Source organism: Urocitellus parryii, chromosome 13, assembly GCF_045843805.1.
Source record: "Urocitellus parryii isolate mUroPar1 chromosome 13, mUroPar1.hap1, whole genome shotgun sequence".
In the NCBI taxonomy this organism is placed as follows: Eukaryota; Metazoa; Chordata; class Mammalia; order Rodentia; family Sciuridae; genus Urocitellus; species Urocitellus parryii.
Window position 1 is genome coordinate 66,247,486 of NC_135543.1, and position 22,550 is coordinate 66,270,035.

The window sequence follows — 22,550 nt, forward strand, 5'->3', positions numbered from 1 at the left end:
CAAAAGAGGTGATATGAAGGGGTAAAACGAGGGGAGAAAACACATTGCTGCTAGACATCAGCTTGTGGAAGTTGCTGTCCTCTGATTTTGTTTTCGGAATTAATGGATGTCACCTACTGACCTAGCTATTCATGTTATATGGGCCAGTAACAAAATGGGAGTAAGCTTCATAAGTTGAAAAGGGAGGTAACCGACGGTAATGTCAGTTAAAATGTTTCCTTTAGGCTAGTATCTTACAATGTGATAATTTTGATTCTTGAGGAAGAGAACAAATTTTAGATCAGCAAATATGCCCATTTACCTAGAAGCCCTATATTTGTAAATTATTTTCAAAGCAAAAAGTAATTACCCTTTCAATTATTATTTCTAAAAAATTATACTGTAGTTAGTTTCTAAAGAAATAGTGCAAAAAAAAAAAAAAAAAAAAACAAGTACCATCTCTTATACCCATAATCTATAAATGGTTCATGGCATTAATAGCAACTTTCAATGAAGAAAAAAATTCACGGTCCATAATCCCCTTACCTTGTGTTTGAGTCTCATTCAGAAACAACTTTAGCTTCCTGCTTCGCAGGCCAAACACCTTGGCTGCCTCATACAGGAGACCTTGGTGGGTGAGTCCATTCTGCCCAAGTGGGTTTTCAAGCAGGAGGGTGCCCACTGTTCCCATTAAACACTCTGCAGAAGGAAAACAACCTGGATTAATGCCTGAGAGCTCACCTTCTAACACAGGCAGTGACTATGGACAGCTCTAATGGGTGGCACTGTTGGCTCCCAGGGCATCTAATAGCTAGACATACGGTCTGTAGAAACAGTCCTAGACAGTCTCCAAAGGTGAAGGAGACAAGGGAAAGAAAAATGGACTTATATAAAAGCCAGCAGCTTGGGGGAAGGACAGTCAGTAGTACATAGTCAAGTGAAAAACCAAAAGAAAGACTTTCATAAAAATGCATATAATGACTGGGGCCGGGGCTGTGGCTCAGTGGTAGAGCATTTGCTTAGCACACGTCAGATACTGGGTTTGATCCCCAGCATCACATTAAAAAAAAAAAAAAAAAAAAAAAGAAAGAAAGAAAGAAAGAAAATGGTATTGTGTCCACCTACAACTAAAACAACAACAACAAAAAGTGCATACAACGAGTGATTTATTTCAAATGTGCCATGACACTAAGCTAAAATAGGTATCAATCTATAGATTCTTGATTAAGGCATGGAGGCATACAAGTTTTCAGAACATTTACCAAGGGAAAAAAGGGTAAAATAAAAATGAACAACAACAATGACAATGAAAATGATAAAAGAAAAAATTATAAAATGAAACATTCTGGGATTTAAACAATTGCTTCATTATTTGTCATTTTTACCTAACCTATTTATGTTGTTTCCTGACTACACCAGATAGATAAAGGCTTTCTCCATAAACACACTTTGAAAAGAAAAAAAACCTGTGGTGCTCTCCAAAGAGCTGGGGAGTCTACACTTTAAAATCACTGTTATGTGTTGACAAATACCCGAGTCATAGATTTGAGCCCTAAGGGAATCTTAATACCCAACACCCCACAGCCTGCCTGCCCCAGGAGACACGTACCTTGTGGCTCTGCGTTCAGGAGCTGCAGGTTGATATATTCACAGAGAAGAGTACTAGGGCTGTTGACAGGAGAGGGAACTGATCCCGCAGTCACATAAAGTGTTTTTCCACTAAGACTCATCAAGTCAGTTTGGTTTTGTATTTCTAAAAATATAAAAAACTCTGAAGTCATTCACCTTTTCCTACTTCACTATTAAATTATCATGTTGTCTTTTTACAGTGGTGCTTTCCATTGACATCCAAAGAGTAGAAAATCTATTTTTTTTTTTGTACTGGGAATTGAACTGAGGCAAGCATTCTACTACCGAGCTACATCCCCAGCCCCCAAAACAGTAGAAATACTTATATTGAAAAATAAATGGTATAATAATATAATTTAAAACAAAAAGCAATTTTTCCCTGTTATAATGTGGCTCCTCTTAATCTCCAACTTCACCATGAAAAGCTTACATTTGAAAAATGATAATTATAATCAGCAAAAAAGTTGTAATTTTTAAAAACTGTATCATAGCACGTAGATTTAGTAAGACTTAGGTACCATGCTTAATAAGTTACAACTCCCCAGGGGCGTCTCTGAATCCTGAAATCTGTCACATGGGAAGCTGGGTAGGATTGGACCTTGGCCTCCTGATAGGCCCAGGGTTTTCAGTGGAATCCCAATGAGGGGGCTCAGAGAGACATTGCAGCCTGGCACTGCTGAAGAGCTGCCAACTCCAAGTCAAGAAAAGCACCAGGGTTTGGTAGAGTCAAAGCACAGACATTCTCTTTCCACATACCTGTTTCACCATGGAAGATAGACAGCTCTGTATTTTTAACACCAAAAATGCTAGTAACAACATTCTTCAGCTTTAAAAGGTCCAACCTATTGTCCCCTTTTGGATTTTCCAGAAGCAAAACTCCACCTAAAAAATCCACAAAAATAAGATCTTTAAAAAAGTAAGACTTAAAAACAAATGTTTTACTTAGAGGAAAAGACAAGGTACACAAGGGGGTTTAAAGCCCTAATATTTTATTTTCTCTTTTTCTGAAGTATATACTATTTCTATCTACTTAGTACAAGTTTTGGCAATCCTCAAGTAGATATGACTAAGGATGAGACTTTATAGTTCTCATCTTTTTCTAGATTCAAATCTTTGTATTTATAACCCCCATTTTTCATTTGTTGCCATTTGTAAATGCACAAAGTACAGAGTGGTTAAAAATACGATCTGATCATTATCTTAAAAAAAACCCTTCAGTGGCCCTGATGTTGATGTATCCTAGACCTAGATTCAATTACAGATATTTACTTTATTGATTTATTTAAACATTTTCCTTTAAGGTAATTATAGTCACATGAAGTTATAGGAAATAATAGAGATACCACAGGTCCTAGTTCCCCCTCAAAGGTAACATCTTTACGAAATAATACAATATCACAACCAGGGTATCTACAATGATGTACTCAGCTAATCCTATTCATATTTCCTCAGTTTTACTTTTACTTATTGGGGTGTGTGTTTAGTTCTCTTCAGTTTTAATACTGGTGTAGATCCTGCATCCATCATCACCATTAAGATACAGAATAGTTCTGTCATCACAAGAATCCTGTTTCCTTCTGATAAGCACCCTAATGCCTCCACAACTCCTAGCAAATAACAGTCTTTATTCCTGTGGTATCATTTCAAGAGTGCAATCACACAGGGTGGAATTTTGGGGACTTTTTTCCAGCCAGCGTCATCTCTAAAGGATTAAAATAAGTGGCAGTGCTAATCAATGGTTGTTCCTTCTTATTGCTGAGCAGTGTTCTGTGGTATGAATGTATCACACTTTGCCATTTTACTTGCTGAAGAGCATCCTGGTTTTGGCTACTATGTGTTTTGTATATCCACAAACAGGTGACCTGGTGAACATGTTTTCAGTTCACTGGGATAAATACCTAGCAGCGCAACTGTTGACTCATCATGGAAAGCACAGGCTTGGTTTCTATAAGACACTGACAAACCCTTTCCCAGAGTGGCTGTGCCATTTTACATTTCCCCAGCATTGTATGAGATCTAGCTCCTCTGCATCCTCACCAGCATTTATTTTATTTGAGTCACTCTGATAGGTGTGCAGCAAACCTCACTGTGGTTTTAATTTGTATTTCCCTAATGGCTAACGATGTTAATATTTTCATCATTAGCATATTCTCTTACAAGAATGTTTATACTTTTTTTCTAATTGGATTGTATTTTTACTGTTGAGTGCTGATAGATCTCTACATTTTACATGTTTTTTGTTGGATACGTTGTTTATAAAAGCCTCCCAGTCTGCCGCTTGTTTTTCATTCATTTTATGTATCTTTTACAAGGAAAATCGTTTTAATGTTGTTAAAGTTCAATTGACCAATTTTCCCTTTTATGGACAGTGTTCTTGGTGTCCAGTCTTTAAAACTTTGTGCCTAAATGAAAAATCCTGTTTTTTTTTTTTTCCCACAAATGTAAGTGGAAACCTTGGGCCATATGAATTATTTATTCCATGCTTATATGCAGCCTTATGAAGAGAGGGAAAAAACCCCTAATATCTCACATGAAAGTATAAAATGCTTACCACATTTTTGAAACAGAATTCAGCTATATAAAAAAATAATTATGCACCACAACCAAGTAGGGTCTATCCCAGGAATGTAAGGCTTATTCAATATTCAAAATTCAATCAGTGTAACCCTAGCCAGAGCAATTAGATAGAAGAAAAAAATTAAAGACATACAAATAGGGAAAAAAGAACTCAAACTATCCCTATGTGGCAACAACGTAATTCCCTATTAAGAAGACCTAAAAAAACTCCACCAAAAAACTTCTAGAACTCATAAATGAATTCAGCAAAGTAGCAGGATATAAAATCAACACCCATAAATCAATTATGTTCTTATGTATCAGTAATGAATCAACTGAAAGAGAAATTAGGAAAACTACCCCATTCATGAGCTGAGGTTGTGGCTCACCACTGGTAGAGCACTTGCTTAGCATGTGTGAGACACTAGGTTTAATTCTCAGCAGCACATTAAGTAAATAAATAAAATATCATGTCCAACTACAACTAAATATATATACACATTATATGTATATGTATATAAAAACCCACCCCATTCATAATAGCCTCAAAAACAAAACAAAAATAAACAAACAAAAAACCAAAATGGGAATCAATCTAACAAAAGAGGTGAAAGACCCCCAAGACAAAACTACAGAACTCTAAAGAAAGAAATTGAAGACCTTAGAAGATGGGAAGATCTCCCATGTTACTAGGTAGGCAGAATTAATATAGTCAAAATGGCCATACTACCAAAAGTGATACAGAGATTTAATTTAATTCTTATTAAGGTTTTGATGACATTCTTCATAGAAATAGAAAAAGCAGTCATGAAATTCATTTTGAAAAATAAGAGGCTCAGAATAGCCAAAGCAATCCTCAGTGAGAAAAGTGAGGCATCACAATACCAAAACCTAAATTATACTACAGAGCTATAGTGACAAAAATGGCATGGTATTGGCACCAAAATAGACACACCCATATAAGTATAGTTATCTCATACTAGAAAAAGGTGCCAAAAACATACATTGGAGAAAAGATAGCCTCTTCAACAAATGGTGTTGGGAAAACTGGAAATCCATATGCAGTAAAATGAAATTAACCTCCTATCTCTCACCATGCACAAAACTCAGAGTAGATCAAGGACCTACTCATTAGATCAGAGACCCTATGCCAAATAGAAGAAAAAGTTGGCCCAAATCTATATCATGTCAGCTTAGGAACTAACTTCCAACAAGACTCCTACAGCACAAGAAATAAAATCAAGAATCAATAAATGGAATTTTTTTCTTTAAAAAAATTAAAAAAAAATTTTATTCTAATTAATTATACATAAAGTAGAATGCACTTTGATATATCATATCAAACTAAAAAGCTTCTTCACAGCAAAGGATGTGAAGAGAGAGCCTAAAGAATGGGATAAAATCTTTATCACCTACTGTGGGAGATCAACCTTGCACATGACTGAGTCATACTCCCCGGCTGGGTGCTGAGGTGCTCAGTCACAGCAATGTGGCAGAACTTTCCCCACCTTTCTTGGGTTCCAGGGACAGTGTCTCCTGCATGGGTGTGTCTTGCTATAGCCCCATGGGTGGAGCTACACTCATCTGTTCCTTTGTAATATAACCCCTTGCCCTGTTTAGGATAGCATCTTCCATGGAAGTGCTTTGTGTGTGTCCCCTTCTCTTACTGTGTCCTTGGGTGTGGCCTACCTAGATGTCAGTCAACCTGTTCACAGTGGACATCAGGAAGATAGACTCAGCCCCCTGAAACCTGACCCCTTGCCTCATTTGAATAGCTTCTCTTCAATAAAAGGGGTCAGCGTGTGCTCTCTCTCTCTCTTCCTGAGGACCCTTAAGGTCAGAGGAGGCCTCACAGCAATCCCACAGAAAAAGGTACTTGTGTCTCTTGTGTGGTTATTTTGAGCAGACCAGTTAGCCCAGTTTACCTGAAGTGATTCCTGAGCCTTTTAGTCGAGAGAACAGAAACAGAGCAACCTACACTTCAGATGACCCAGCTATCCCACTCCTAGGTTTATTGCCGAAGGACTTAAATCAGCATACTATAGTGACACTGCCACATCAATGTTTATAGCAGCTCAATTCGCAATAGCTAAGTTATGGAACCAACCAATAAATAGGGTGGGTTCAAACTAAAAAGATTCTTCTCAGCAAAAGAAACAATCAGTGGAATGAATAAGAGAGCCTACAGAATGGGAAAAAATTTTTACCACATGCACATCGGATAGAGCACTAATCTCTAAGATATATAAAGAACTCAAAAATCTTAACACCACCCCCGCCAAATAACCCAATCAATAAATGGGCCAAGAAACTGAACAGAAGATGATACACAATCAATCAACAAATATATGAAAAAATGTTCAACTTCTCTAGCAATTTGAGCAATGCAAATCAAAATTTCATCCCTCTCCAGTCAGAATGGCAGCTATTAAGAATACAAAGAGGGGCTGGGGCTCAGCCACAGAGTTCTTGCCTAGCACGGGCGAGGCACTGGGTTCAATCCTCAGCACCACCTAATAATAATAATAATAAGTAAATAAAACCAAATGCTGAATGTTTTCTCGGATATGGCGGTAGTAAAGACGGTAAAATGTGATGGACATCACTGCCCTAAGTACGTGTATGAAAACATGAATGGTGTGACTCGACTCTGGGTACAACCAGAGACATGAAAAATTGTGCTCTATTTGTGTAATATGAATTGAATTGCATTCTGCTGTCATATATAACAAATTAGAATAAATAAAATAAAATTTAAAAATTAAAAAAATATATATATTTAAAAAAATGAAATAAATAAAAAAAGAACTCCAGTAGCACAAGGCACAGTGGTGAATGCCTATAATCCCAGGAATTTGGGAGGCTAAGGCAGGAGGATTGCAAGTTCAAAGTCAGCCTCAGTAATTCAGGGAGGTCCTAAGCAACTTAGCAAGACCCTCCCTCAAAATAAAAAATAAAAGGGCTGGGGATGTGACTCCTGGCTCAGTGGTTAAATGTCCCTTGATTCAATCCCTGGTATCTCCCCTGTCCCCTCAAAAAACATACTCAATCAGCTATTCTTGTAGGAATGGTCTGCTGGCAACATATTTGTTTAGTTTTCTCTCATTTTCCCACCATCCTGTAGGTTTCCTGATATAGCGTTCTAGACAGGTAATACATATCTTTCAAGAGCTAAAAAATGTCTTTTACTTTCTGGCCTGTTTTCTGATCAGAAAAAAATGTAAGTAAGGTATTTTATCTCTCTCACTACTTTCAACACATTTTGTCAAATTTTCAGTAGTTGGATTATGATGTGTATTGATATGTACTCTTTGGGGTTTATCCTGTTTGTGTTTCACTCAGTGTGTTAGTCTGTTCAGACTCTATAACAAAATGCCACAGGCTAGGTAGCTTATAAAACTAGATAAATTCATTTTTCATATTTCTGAAGACTGAGCGGTCAAGATCAAGACACCCACAGATGTGGTGTCTAGTAAGGGACCATGTCCAAGTTCACGGATGGCACTTTTTTGCTGTGTCCTAACACACTAGAAGGGGTGACTAGCTCTCTGGGGTCCCTTTTATACATTTTGGCAAATTTAGGAGGTTTTCAGCTATTATTTCTGAGTACTCTTTTAGTCCTATCCTCTCTCTCTTCTGATTCCAGTAACAAGAATGTTAATCTTTTGATATTCATTTTTTTTCAACTCTGTTGTTCAGAAATGGATAATTTTTTTTCCCCATCTTCTAGTTGATTCTTTCCTTTCTCTTCTATTTTTGCTGAGTCTATCCATTGAGGTTTTTGGTTTTATTTATTTATTTTTTAATTTTTTTATTTTTTTTGGTTTTATTTTTAAAAGCTATATTTTTCCTCCTTTTTTTTTTTTTCTTTTTTAGTACTGGAGGTTGAACTCAGGATCTCGTGTCTGCATGGTATGTAAGTGCTCAACCACTAAGCCACATGCCCAGCCCATTAAAAATTTTTTTTGTTTTGTTTTGAGAAAGGGTTTTGCTAAGTTGCCCAGGCTGCCTTAAACTTTTAATCCTCCTGCTCAGCCTCCCAAGTAGCTGGGATTATAGACATGCACTACCACATGAAGGTTAGTTGTATTTTTCAGTTCTAAAATTTCTTCTTTATACCTTCTATTTCTTTGCTGAGGCCTTGTATTTTTCATTTGTTTCTATTATATTTGTTATTAATCCCTGAAACATTATTATGGTTGCTTTAAATTCTGAGACAATTTTAACATTTCAGTCATGTCAGTAAGTATTTGCATCTTTTCTCATTCAGTTTGAGATCTTCTTGGTTCTTGGTATGATCAGTGACTTTCCAATGAAACCTGGACATTTGAGTAAGATCTCTATTTTAGTTGACTTTGATGTCACACTGGCAGGTAAAAGGGACACTGCCTAGTTACTTCCAGGTGGGAGAAGGAATCCAGGTTCACTATCAGGCTCTACTTAAACCAAGCTTGTTTTTACTATGGGGTGGCAAGGAAGAGAGATCTCATTCTCCTCTAGAGCCCCAGTTAAATGGTGGTGCCCCTTTACTGCTCCTCCACACTTATCTAGCTTAGGTAAGGCCCTGGGTTCAATCCCCAGAACCTCAAACAAAATAAAAGAAAAATCCTACCCCTTTGTTTAGAGAAAGCAAGGTTGGTTGTGTGTGTGTGTTTTTTTTTTTCCCGGTCTGTACTTGTTGGCATTTCTAGGTTGCCAACTTCTTAAGCCCTACGTTTGATATATATGAGGCAAAAAAAGAAAATCCAGGGAACTCACCACTATAATGTTGCTTGGTTTCAACATTCCTAGCTGGTCTGCTTTCTTCCCTCTACCTTTGACAGTCTTATGTTTGCTTTGGTATATAATGGACTGGGTATTTTGATGTATTTAATGGGAGGAATTGGGAAAAACACGTCCACCTTCCTGTAAGTGCAAGTCCATCATTTACTTAAATGGATTCACTTTGATGTCAATTAAAAACAAAAAGTTATCTGATTTTACCAGTTCCCTTCTGATAGCCTAAAGATTCCCAAAGGTTTAAATAATGCCATACAAGCCATGGGATTAATTTCCTCCTACCTTGTTCACTGCCGTTTGCACAAATGTTAAGGTTGACATATGCACAAGCAGGACCAGACAGGGATGATCCTTTAGTCAGTGTGATCTCCAATTCAGACCCCTTTAACTGAGCAAATGAGAACATATGATTAACTGCAGCCTTTAGACTGCAGTATGTCACACCATCACTGAATTCTTAACAAGAACAATAAATCTTAAAAAAAAAAAGGATTCCCATTCTTTTATTCTGTTCTTTAAAAAATAAGTCAATTGTCATTTACTTCTAACAGTTATCACCAGCATCTATAATATCAACTTTTCTAGACAGATCCACATAGTCATTTCATTTCCTGGCAGATATCACACACCCTCCTGGCTACCTCCTCCAAGAGAACTTGTAGGAGAACAGTTCTGCTTCCCTCCCCTTCATTTCTTCTGGATTCCTCTCTGACCCTACTCACTACCATTCAGAGTAATACTTCTATTGGGGGCCAGAATATCCAGATGTAACTAAATAAACTTAAAGTAAAACCAAATCTGAAATCTTTCAGTAGTTCAACAGAATTCTGAACTCACCTGTGTTTTTTCCTGAATAAGGATTTTATCTGATGTAGGAACTGGGTATGGTTTCAAGGGAGCTTTTATGGTGGCAAATATGAATTCTGTGTGGCTTTCAATAACGTTATTCAAGTATCTTTCTTCAGACGTTGCATTATAATAGACTGTTATTTCATCAGTTGGAACCAGATTACACTGAAATTTTAAAAGAAAGCACATTTTGCTAATCAAAACTCAAGGTACTGTCAAACCAGTCCTGACAACACCGCATTGGATCACCAAGCAAGGGCTGCCTCCTCGGGAAGAGCTATACTGTAAGAACACGATTGGCTTTGTGGTCCTCTGCTTATTCTTTGGGAAGACTGGATGGGTGTCTTCCTAGTACAATCAGCCCCTTATGAATACTGAAACAAAGGAACAACTGAGAACTCACTCAAAAAGCTCTGAACTGGGAGAGTGTGCACAAACACTCCTGTGATCTGCTGGATGACTCCTCTGAGACCCACAGGTCCCAGACATCTGGCCTGGGGAGGAAGATATATAGAACTCCTAAATGTCGACACCTCCTTGAGGTAAGAGTTTTCCCATTCTCTCACTGGGTTTGGTGGCCCCTTTGCTCTGCAGGCAATGGGCTCTGTGCCTTCTTCAGTTCCCAAATGAGGAAAAACCATCCCACTCTGTCCAGGCCCCAAATCTCTCCCCTGCGCAAGAAGCCTTCCACACTGCCTGCAGGTCTGCCTTCCTCAGAGACACTGTCATCTCTAGTTACTTTCTGCACCAGCCAGAGAGCTATCGTCCCAGGTGATTTTGTGGAAGCATGGTAAGGGGCATAGGTTGGCTAAAAACTCTTGTTCAAAGAAATAAAAAGAACCATATCCAGCTTGAGAGTGTGTAAGCAGGTAGAAAAAGAGGCCTATTTTCCCTGTAGAGTACAATCTTAACAGACAACGGATTAATGAATCATTACCAATAATCCATCAGCTTAACTTACATTACATGCCTTGCTGGTCCTTGTTAACAACCAACATAAAACAAACACAGGCAGCTTCTCCTTGATCTGACAAACTGACCTTCTTTCGAAGTTTCTGGATGCGATTGATGACTTCCCGAGCCATTCCCTCATCCACCATTGATTGGTCAGGGGTGACATCCAAGAGCACCAAAGCCTGCAGAAGGAGCAGCGCACAATGTGACAATCAAGAAGAACCCATCTTTCAAACTCAGCAAAATGTTACTTAAAACTAATTCTTGGTTATAGTTGAGAGGTAGAGTGCTTGCCTATATGAATAAGGACCTGGGTTTGATCCCCAGCAACACCGAAAAAAATAAATGTAAAAACTGAATTCTCAGGAGTCTATGATGCAATACCATTTATTCATTTTACTGAGCAAAGGAAATAAAATTGATCTAGTACCTTCACCATTCAGGTACTTCTTTGTAAATAGCTATCCTTCACCACGGGAGAAAGATGTAGCATTTATTTCTTTGTAGGGTGCTGCTCACAGGAGATGACATGAGACCCTCTTTTACAAGTCCCTCATGAAACTCTGTATTTGGGTCATCTAATAACAAGTATCAAGTCTACTAATAATTAAGATAAACAAACATGACATCCCCCAGAAAAATAAACTTTGTATACCACAAATGAGTGGACTGAGGCCTCAAAGCAGCCAACTCCAGGCAATTTTCTTGATCTGTGACCACTGATGATCCTTTAGTTTGTCAGTATGATTCAAAACGTGAATTCTAGAATGGACTTCAATACTTTTTATATGACTTGATTTAAGCTGCCATCTTATTCCTAACCTTAGTTCCTATCACATCTGTTCTGAAGGTTTTGGTTATATGCAGTAATAATGACACTACTACTTTGATTACATAACACGTTATAGGGTAAAATATACTCTACAAAAGTCCTTGTAAATTGGGAATCATCCATTTCCCTTGGAGTAAACTCAATCAGAGAAATTCACAAACCGCCTTAATACACAAAAAGATCAGAGATACAGGTGGAAGTGGATATAGCCTACTACAATATGTGTGCCACATCAAGAAATTAAGAGGCATCACAGAAGACACTTCTTTAAGTAGGAAAAACTTTCCAGGACTCTGTTCAATCTTAACAAAAGGACTGACCCTGAATTCGAAACAGCCTGTACATTCTCTTCATGGAGAGGTTCCTGAAGACCTCCAACCTGACCACTATAGGGCCTCTCCAAACTTATTTCCACCTGAGAACTTCTCCAGGCAGATATCAAGACTTGGCTTGAGAGCACTGTTAAACAAAATAAACCATTCTCAGAAAGCCAAGGGTCATATATTTTCTCTCATATTGGAAACTAGAGATGATTAAAAAAAAAAAAAAAAAAAGGAAAGAAAGAAAAAGCCCGAGGGGTGGCGGTGGGGAGGGAGCTCAAGAAAACTGAAGTGAGGGATGGGGATGTGGCTCAAGAGGTAGCACGCTCGCCTGGCATGCGTGCGGCCCAGGTTTGATCCTCAGCACCACATATAAACAAAGATGTTGTGTCTGCCGAAAAACTAAAAAATAAATATTTTTAAAATTCTCTCTCTCTCAAAAAACAAAAACAAAAACAAACTGAAGGGAGACCAGTAGAATAGAGGGAGGGAGTGAGGAGGGGAAGGGAGGGACGGGGAATGAAAATGACCAAATTATGTTATATGTATGTACAAATGCCACAATGAATCCTACTCTTATGTGTATCACTATAATCTGTTTTAAAAACAAAAGATTTGGCTTCCTTTCTTGTGTCATGACTGACTTGTTTCTCACGGAGTTTATTTTTCTGCAATCCAACATTTAAAAGAATTTCTCACAAGTAATAACTATAAAACACTGATTCATACATTCATTAAACAAACATATGTCAAGGGTCTACCATAGAGAAATTTAATAGAGCCAATCTAAAGTAAATAACTGGTTTATTTTACCTTGAGATAAACTATCAACATAGTCAGGAAAGGAATAAATTTCTCATGTTCTTATCTCTTTGTAAAGAACCTTGTAGGAAACAGAAAAATACCTGAGCATCTGAGTGAGCTTCAAACTGTGCAGTCCCACCTGTGGCCTGGTCAAAGGTGTACATGAGACGGATGTCCTCTTCATGCAATTCATGGCCTTCCACGACAATGCTCCCTGAGGGAGAAGATGACTCCATCAGTTCCTCCTCTTTAAGCTGCCTGGTTACTAGTGCACTGTGCCCATTTTGATGAAAATTTCACAGCAACAGGGCTGCGGACGTGAGAAGATGTTACTACCCCAGATTCCTACCATTGCTGCAGCCATGAATGTAACATCTGTAGAATACTCTATGTTGCCCTGAGGACAGTACCAATGTCCATTTGAATAAGCTTCCAGGTCAAAAGCTAAAGGGGTGCACCATGAGACAACAAGTTCCCATCTAAACAAGGAGCAGATGGTGAAATGAGTCTTTAGAGTCCACTCACAAGTGGCTAGAAGGGTGTGGTGTGGGTGAAATGAGATGTGTGTGAAGAACTTGTAGCAGGTCTGTCCAGGGCCAGCAGAAAGTGTGGGCAGATGCTGATGGTGGTCCCACCTTCAAGGAAGCCCCCTGAGCTCTCTTTTGTCATGTTCCTGGGCTTCAAGCTCTAGGCTGCCAGTTCTACTTTAGGTCCCTGCGTTCTGAAAACTCTTCTGTTTTCCATCAGGACAGAACACTTCATCCAGAAACTACAGTTTAGAAATGATAGGCTTTCAGTTTCAAGTAAGGTTTACGTTAGGAATTTCTGATGTGTTGGTTACTTGGTCAAATGACTTAGACTGGGGACTTAGAAGGCTGATGAAACGGCATCTTCCAATTAAATATTCTGAGCTGAATTAGGAATGAGTGACTCAAGTTTTAGCTGCTAACCTTTTATGTTTTATTAATTATAAAAATTTGAGGAATCTTAAGAGACATGTCCCAGAATTTCCATACCTACTCATCTTATGAGTCCTTAAATCTCTACTCCAAATACATTTAGGCTTATGATTTTCAATTTTAGGTAGACCTAATAACAAATAACTTGTGTCCCAGGGTAGCTGAAGGATGTCAAACAGCCATATTCAGACTGAGTATGATTATCATGGCAAGGTTTCAAATTCCTGGGCACCTTGAGACACTATTTAGTGGAGTGGGGAGAATGAGCTGAGCTTCCTTCCCTAGCCCCATAAGTTGACTGGGCCTACTGGCTACATATTCTCACATTACCCCATATTCTTCCTTCATAGCACTTTATATTCAGCTCTACACTGGGCTTTAAAATATATTTGTTGAATGAACAAATCCAACTTTGACAAATAAGAGATCAAGATGTAGATATCTTTGCAGAAGCGTGGGTAGAACAGTGGTGAGCTCTATCCATTTCTCCTTAACAAGAAGCTCCAAACCTCACTGCTAATTCCCTTTCCTCTGAAACCATTGCAATCTCTTCTTTTGATTCTTTTCAAGTCTTCGTTCTGACACGTCCAAAAATTGTCCTTTTTCTCTCCACAAGCAACTTCCAGATGCTCCTGGGGAACACCATTCCCCAGTCATGAAGCCCCAGTAAGCTGTTTTCTCTCACAAGGAAGGATGGTTTTCGAGGCCACAGAGGGATTTGTTGAGCTCCCTGGTAACCTAATCCATTTGATCCAGTAACTTCAATCTAGTTATCTCACCTAAAGACATCAATTCTATAAAATAAATACATGCAAAAGTATTCACTGCAACAATATTCATACTATGAATATATGAATAGACTAAAATGTGACGGTGAGTGGCCTAAAGCACCAAAACCAAAGAATGGTAACATGAAGTATGCACATGAAGGAAAATTATACAGCTACTAAAATAGCGTTTCCATATACAAATACATAATGTTGATAATATAAATTGAAAATACAAAGTTAAGAATGTAGGAAAGAACTGCCAAAGTACATCAAGTACTAAAATACATAAAAGTGAAAGATGAGAAATTTAAAAGTTTAGTGCGATCTCCATTAAGGCTGTGATTCTATGTAACTGGTGGAAAGAAGCCAGAATTTTAGCAGTGCACAAGCATTTATGAGGCTACATATTAAAATACAGCGAGTAGTTACCTGTCTATTAGTTACAGGGATGAGTGGTGGGCTAGGGGTCATTTTTATTGTCTTTCCAAATCTTTGGAATTATTTATGTAATTATAAAATGATTTACATAATTTATAATAATTTTTCTTATGAACTTGAAAAAGTTTTCATTTAAGAAAGGAAGAGAAGGTCAAACTCCAACAGAAGCCTGAATGTGAAATATGCCCTGGCCTGAAGATATGAAGGAAATGCAGCCCCACCTGAGAGGACACCCACCACTCTTCTGGAACTGCTCCAGCTCCTCACTGTTCAGCTGCTTGATGGCCATCATCACGGCTTTAAAGGCTCCCTTCAGACGCTTCCCCAGGACCATGTGATCTGGTTCTGCCCTTAGCCGAACGCCATACTTGTTTTTATCTGTAGACAGTGTAACTTTTCGAACATTCAGTTCCTATATTTAGTACCCAGAAAAAAAAAAAATATGAGAAATGAAAACAAATTCACATGAAATAGGATATGTAAACAAAAGTCCATAGCAAGATTATTCTATGGAAACTGTAAAATTTCATAAATCTTTATATTTGTTATGAATTACAAAAACAAAAACAAAAACATGGAAGAATATTCATCAAAATTATCTTCTCAAAAAAACAAAAAACTATTTGGATCCCAAATAGATGACTCATCTATCTTACCTCAAGGATATACTTCTCCAAAGACTTGATATCATTAAGAGCTTCTGGATCCTGATGAATAACCACAATTTCTTTCAAAGGATACTAAGAGGAAACAGGAGAAAAATGTTTGTTAAGTCCTCTAAATGGAAGAAACTGGAATGTTAAATGTTTATCTGAATTGTAAGCTCCAGACCAGTTAGGTTGAACTACGTCCATTCACACCCTAAAAGCAGAAAAGGGGGGAAAATTCTGCCACTGCTAAATGCTGTCTATATTAAGAACCCAGTGCGTGAAGCACTGGGCACCACCTAAAAACAAAATAAAGATATTGTGTCCACCTAGAACTAAAAAATAAATATTAAAAAAAAAAAGAAAGCAATTCCCACATAAAATGTAAACAAACAAACAAAAAAAATCAAACCTTTATTGGAATAGTTTTGCGGTCTCGGATCACTCGTCCAAGTTCAATCACAGACTGCATTCTAGACACTGCACTCTCAGTTTTCTTGTCAATTAATTCCTCACTGTTTGACAGAAGGAGAAAAAAGAAAGAAATTAAAAAGGACAAATCCAAAATAGGCATACTTAAGTGAGGAAGAGGGTCAGGCTAGAGAAGGGATAGTCTCTTTTGGCAAGGCACCTGGAACTGCATTAGGGGGCACACAATGAGCTCCCCAGGTGTCCTTAGGAGTGTATCCACATACCACCTGCCACAGTTCTACAGAGGGGTTCTACATACAGCATCCCTCTCCTACTGCTTATGGAAATAGGCCCCATTCTGCAGCTTGAGGAGCAACTTACATTAGCTTGGGTGGGAAGCTAGCACAGAGGGGCTGGGATAGGGAACTGCCTACTCTTTTCCATTCCTTCCCTGGGAGCTTGGGCTGCCACATGCTTTGGCCACTCCCCTTCCTATGGCCTAGGAAAGGTTTATCTGCATTTGGTTCCTACCGAACACGGGGCAACATGAGGTAGTGAATGCTGAGGGTGTCCTTGTCCTGGACAGAAGCTGGGTCAATCAGCACCTTTAGATTCTGGTACATCAATTCAGTGAGAAATGGTGTGTATGGGGCCTGTATGAGGACACAGAACATCATGTCATTCATATACATAACAACAGCTGATCTCACAGTGAGAAACAGTAATTAAACATTTTACAGAATGACAAGGTACTATGCAGACTTGGGCATAGTTTCACACTCTGTGAAACAGAAAGGACCTTGTATCTCTGAAGCCCAGCAGTAGGGCTACAGTCAGCAGAACTTAAAATATCCCTAAATTTCTGCAATATGTCAAACAAACAAACAAACAAAAATCAAATCACGAGCCTGTGACCAAGAATCGGTCAAGTCAATATGCACAGAGGACTGAAACCTCATCCATAATTGGGGAAACACCACATGCTGTGCAGTATCCTGGTGAATAAAGTCAGACATGGAAAGCACTAGGCATGCAGGACTTTGCACAAAGTAGATCCTCCTACAGTGAATGTTACAGAATGAATGGGGAGATTGTAAAATTATACTGGAGTAGGAGAACGGGATATAGGCAATTGAAACCAAAGGCTTCTTACTATATAATATTCAATTAAATATTTGAACTGGAAGGAACACACATTCCAGTTACCTGCACATTTTTCTCTCAATGGTAAGTTAAAAATGTTGTTTGTGTTGTATTTGTTCAGGTAGATGAATTCAGGAACCTCCTGGTTATAATTAAGGCAATCCATATTAAGACATGATCTTCAACTATAGATCTTGGTCTAGATGCAAGATTTCTGACCTGTACTGCACTGCCAATGACTATAAGAATCTAGTATTTCTTAGCACTTATTTAAAATATATGAATAAGGAACTAGAGATAAGCTCTTTCAAGACTTTTATACCAAACATATACAAGCTAAAGAAGGGCACCACATGCAACCTACAGGCCAGTTTTAGGAACTGGCCAAATATCTCACCATTAGTCTGCACAGAGAAAGCAGGACACTAAACAAGGTCTCCAGGGCCATGACACAATCCTCCATCCCATTTTCACCCTAGTGAATAAAAAAGGAACATTAAACTGCTTAAAAAAAAAAAAAAGGTTATCAATAAACCATTTATTAAAAGAGGCAACCTGAAGACAGCAAAGAGCAAATAGCAGAGAGGACACGAGGTAGAACAAGGAGAAATGGTGACAACCACTGGCCACAGAGGGTCATCCATCATGGTGGTCTAATTCATTGTAGGAAAAAATTAAGATAATAATAAAAGAGCCGGGTAGGACGGCAGTAGGAGGCTGAAGCAGGAGGATCACAAGTTTGAGGCAGGCCACAGCAACTTAGTGAGACCCTGTCTCCAAATAAAAAATTAAAAGGGCTGTGGATATAGCTCAGTGGTAAAGCTCCTAAGCTCCTCTGGGTTCAATCCCCATAGGAAAAGAAAAAAGATGAAAGAAAATCCAACTATATTTTAGTTTCTTAGACTTAACTACTATAAACACTTTAGTATATATCCTTATAGATATGTGTAAATACATATAATTATAAACCCATATGAATTTTTCTTAATATATTTTAGCCAGAATGAAATTAGTTATGTTGTAGGCCTTTACTATGAATATATTTTAAAATAGGACTGATGGGTGGGAAGAACATTCACCTGGCCTGCAGTGAGGACACTATCACTTCCAACATTGTCCCACCGTGACTTTTGCAAATGGTCTGCATCCTGAGACTAGTGCTTACGCTATACTCATTCTAAACCCCAACAACTATGAGTTTTATCCACAACAAACACTTGATAAATAACCGTCCTTCTGGGTTATAACAAGGAGGTGCCCCTCCTAAGTCCACAGTTATATCTGACGGTACTTGCAGAACTCTAAGGTCTGCACGGTTCCATCCTGCATGGCCTGGCCACTTTCTTCTCAATATGACATGTCCACATCTATATTGTGAAAACATGTACAATGACTTTTAGAACTTATAGGTCCCTGTTACCAAATGGCAATCAATACAATTAGTATGCAAGGTAAAAGGAAAAGAAAGTTTCAAAAACAGAGGCTTTTGGACAATGTTCATTTTCCTTTTGACTGTTCTCATTTTTCCAACGCTTAAACTTTCACACACTTTTTGCTTTTCCCACCAGCACCTACCTTTAATCTTCTGCGGTTCATTCTGACATACCAATTGGTTAGAACATCTACAAACTTGACCAGGCGAGGCACCACAGTGTAAAGCCTATAAGCTAAAAGTAAGAGAATCAGCCAGGTGGCCTTTACCAGCCTCATGAGATGAGGCCTGTACACAATAAAGCACAAGCAGCCCTCTACCTAGGGACTCCATTCACTATAGAGACAGTAAGAATCAGACCAAAGCAACCACAAGTGGCTCATTTATTGAGAATAAATAAGAGTCAAAGTGTTCAGGAATGCACCCTGAGCCACATGCAAACCCACACTGGTCAGTAGGAAACACTGAACTCCAGTCTGTGTGTGTGGCACGGTCTGAGGCACACACAATTCTGGGAAGCATGGTGTGCATGGAGTTGGACAATGTAACAGCACCAACGCAGTCCAGCTTCTTTCCAGTGTACAACTTCACACCTCAATTAAAAACCCGATAAGCAGAAAGCTCTAAAGGTCTATGCCTCTTACCTCCAGAGGACATTTCACAATGCCTAGAAGACACTTTGGTTGTCTTAATTTGTGGGGTAGGGGTACTACTGGCATCTAGAGGGGGGATCTAGAGATGCTGCCAAAATGATATAGAGGACAGCATAGCCCACACCAAAACAAATAATCTAGCCCATACTATTGACAGTGCCACTGTTGAGAAATTCTGACAAAGGTTATGATAAAAACAGAACAGGCTTTCTAGAGATTCAGATAGTTCAGGAAAGAAAGCCAAAGGTGTAGTGGAAAAAGAGACCTCTTGGGCACAGAGGAGGCAGGCCAGCAAAGTTGGGATCTCAACTGAACAGTCTGGGTCATGAGTTGGTCTCTATGTGGATACCTGGATTCCTGCACAAGACCTCTAGTTGCTAGGCAGAGTGAGCTCTGGCCAGGTTATAAGCTTTCCAGACCAACTTCATGGGAAGTCATGGCAGCTGGTGCTAAAAGGTGGCGCAGGCCTCACTCACAATCCCCACATTGTCCACCCACTTGTTGACAGCTGTGTGGGAGCAAGCTCTCAGCACTGCCCTTTCCTGGCAGGAATCAGACTCTCACTCATTTTCAACTCCATTCATGTCAATTTGCCCAGCAGCTACACAGTCCTTTTGAGCCAAATTTAACAGTACTGACTAAACCAGGGAAAGCCCAGTGCAGATGACCAGGCTAATGCTGACCCTGGTCTACTCTGTCCAGCTGTACCTGCCCAACAGGGTGCAGAGAAGGCAGGTCAACCTCTCTGGTCTCTCTTGCCTCCACTGTGACCTGGGGCATCTGCCTGCCCACTTTCCAGACTGAGATGCACCAGTCAATAGTTTCTAGAATTTTTCACTGGATCTATGATTTTACCATTCTCAAACCCTAAGGAAGTCAATATAACCCACTTTCCCCACCTCTCTCTAAAACTAAACTCACTGGTGTTTATTTAGAAAAACAGACCTAAAATTTTTTTTAAAATGCATTATAATAAGTATTACTTATCGAATACCTATTTCTGCCAGTCAACTTATGTGAATCATCTCTATTTAAACCTTATTATAATTCTACCAGGCATTTTGCAGATAAGAAAATCTAGGCCGAGAGACTTGAGGCAAGCCCCTGGAGAGGTAGCAAGTGGCAGAGCTGGGGTCTGAACTCATAGCTATCCAGCTCCAAAGCCTATTACACTGTGGAGGAGTGAGGCCACCTGGACACCCCTCAGACAGAATTCCTAAGGGCTTGGAAACAAATACCTTTCTACAATCAACAAGCTGTAACAAAATTATATTTGGGGATTAGAAGAAATACTTATTTGCTGTCTGTTCATTCTGTTATCTCTCAAAATTTCCTCTATTTTTTTCAAAGAAAAGCGATTAAATAATGAAATGACACACATAAACAGTCCTTAATCATAAGAGGACAGACCAGGAGAGACTCACCTGCCATTTCGGTCTCAAAGAAGCCCACAAGCGACTGCATGAAGGACAGAATCCACCGGTCTGTGATATTGGGGCTTTCTCTAACAGTGCTCTCATTGTAGAGGAATTCCATTTCTTCTTCCTGAGGACAATTAATGAGACATTCACATAACAGAAGGGAAGTAACTTACTACAGAAAAATAAACTCAAAAATCACTAAAACAGAAAGAGCAACAAAAAAAACAAAACAACTCAAATTATTAACAGGCAATCTAATTTTCTGACATTCAGCAATATTATCCAGATACACACTAACTTGGGACATAAAGTTTTCAATTCCTTCTTACTATTAGTTTTTGGTACTGGGTACTGACCTTAGGGGTGACTGATCACTGAGAAACAACCTCATCCCTTTTAATATTTTAAGACAGGGCCTTAATAAATTGCTGGGATTATGGGTGTGTGTGATGGTGCCTGGCAATAATTGTTTTCTGAGCGAAGTTAAGAGAATTTAGGGAAAAAACTACTGCTCTGCACTGAAGAGTGATTCTGAATTGAGACATATTTGCAAATCTTATATATGGTTTAAATACTTTAAAATCCAAGGAAGGATCTGGGTGGGGTGGTGCATGCCTGTAATCTCAGCACATTGGGAGGCTGAGGCAGGAGGATAGCAAGTTCAAAGCCAGCCTCAGCAACTTAGTGAGATCCTAAGAAACTCAGTGAGACCTTATCTCTAAAAAAAATATAAAAAGGGCTGGGTATGTACCTCAGTGCTTAAGTGAACTTGAGTTGAAGTCTCAGTACCATAAATAAATATCTATCAATCAATCAATGGAAGGAAAGAAGGACAATAAAACTTTCTGGGACAGAATACAGGATTGTCTACAAACTGAAACCTAGTACTGGGAACTATTTGCATTCTTAAGCTGATGACCTTACCCAGAATACTCTATTTCTCTCTGCTTTTTGCATTGTCCAAATCTTCCTTGATTCTAAAAGCCCATTTCACCTGTCCCTGCTCCACAAACTGAATTCCCTGCCCACTTTGGTTCAGGCAGCAGCAGCACCAGGGTAACAAGAGCAGAGATAATGTGACCTCACTAAACATGATGTCCCTGGCACTGAGAATCTGCTGATAAAACAAACATACCCTACCCTTCTACAGGTGAGGCCCATGACGCACAGAAGACCCTGGACAACTATTGCACCTTCATGCATGGCCTCCTCATGGCTCTTTGCTGTCTCCAACATCAGAGAGTACAACAAAGTGGCCACACACATGTGGCTTAGCACACGTGCGGCCTACTATGGCCTGTACCTTCTGGAGCCTCAAGATGTTCTGGATGAAGAAGCGGTACGCGTTGTACCACGGGAGCAGCACATCCTTAAGGACGTCCCGCACGCCCTCCTCCTTAAAGCGGAGGTTTTCTGCTCTCACCACAGGGGAATTAATCAGATATAATCTGGAAAAGGCAGAAAATTCACATGGTAAAGTTACATATGATCAATTTAAAAGTCAAAAAGCCTTTTGTTTTGTTATAAAGGGGTTACCCGTTTGTGACCCCACACCAAAATATGGCACTGCATTCAGAATAAGAGGAAGGTTGCCTGATCCTCATCAAGAGCCACTTCTTGTCTCCCATGGACACTGCCCACACCTCCAATGCATGTGGACACAGGAGTTCAGAGAGAGTAGTAGCCTTTACAAAGAGCAGAGTGTGGCATTTGGGTGGCAGAAATTAGGAATATCAATCACCCTACAGGATAGCCCACACTATAGTTACTTAGCCTAAATAGTGGATGCACCAAGGGCAAGTATGACAGATAAATGAGTTGAAGGATAGCCCTCCTCACTGCTCCAGGGCTTGGGGCTTCTCTATGACATGGGGCTGCTGAATGAGACCTTCAGGTCCTTTTAACTTGAATACCATGTGATTTCATGATTATGAACATTTCAAACAGTGGCTCAAATTTCTCTAAAACTTCTTT

General features: G+C 39.1%; 1 protein-coding gene across 3 annotated transcripts in view; it reads right to left on the reverse strand.

Annotated features, from left to right (window-relative positions):
- Positions 1–22,550, reverse strand: part of Iars1 (isoleucyl-tRNA synthetase 1) — a 64,477-nt gene that overhangs the window by 9,490 nt on the left and 32,437 nt on the right. For all 3 annotated transcript variants that reach the window (XM_026406953.2, XM_026406951.2, XM_077792391.1), the window contains 15 exons: positions 21,880–22,024; positions 20,580–20,700; positions 18,646–18,737; positions 17,468–17,545; positions 16,459–16,580; positions 15,929–16,031; positions 15,526–15,609; positions 15,107–15,281; positions 12,804–12,916; positions 10,833–10,928; positions 9,781–9,957; positions 9,226–9,331; positions 2,365–2,490; positions 1,589–1,732; positions 526–678 (listed from right to left, as the gene is read on the reverse strand). In XM_026406953.2, coding sequence (XP_026262738.1) covers positions 526–678; positions 1,589–1,732; positions 2,365–2,490; positions 9,226–9,331; positions 9,781–9,957; positions 10,833–10,928; positions 12,804–12,916; positions 15,107–15,281; positions 15,526–15,609; positions 15,929–16,031; positions 16,459–16,580; positions 17,468–17,545; positions 18,646–18,737; positions 20,580–20,700; positions 21,880–22,024 — 1,835 coding nt within the window. The remainder of the gene's footprint in view (positions 1–525; positions 679–1,588; positions 1,733–2,364; positions 2,491–9,225; positions 9,332–9,780; positions 9,958–10,832; positions 10,929–12,803; positions 12,917–15,106; positions 15,282–15,525; positions 15,610–15,928; positions 16,032–16,458; positions 16,581–17,467; positions 17,546–18,645; positions 18,738–20,579; positions 20,701–21,879; positions 22,025–22,550) is intronic.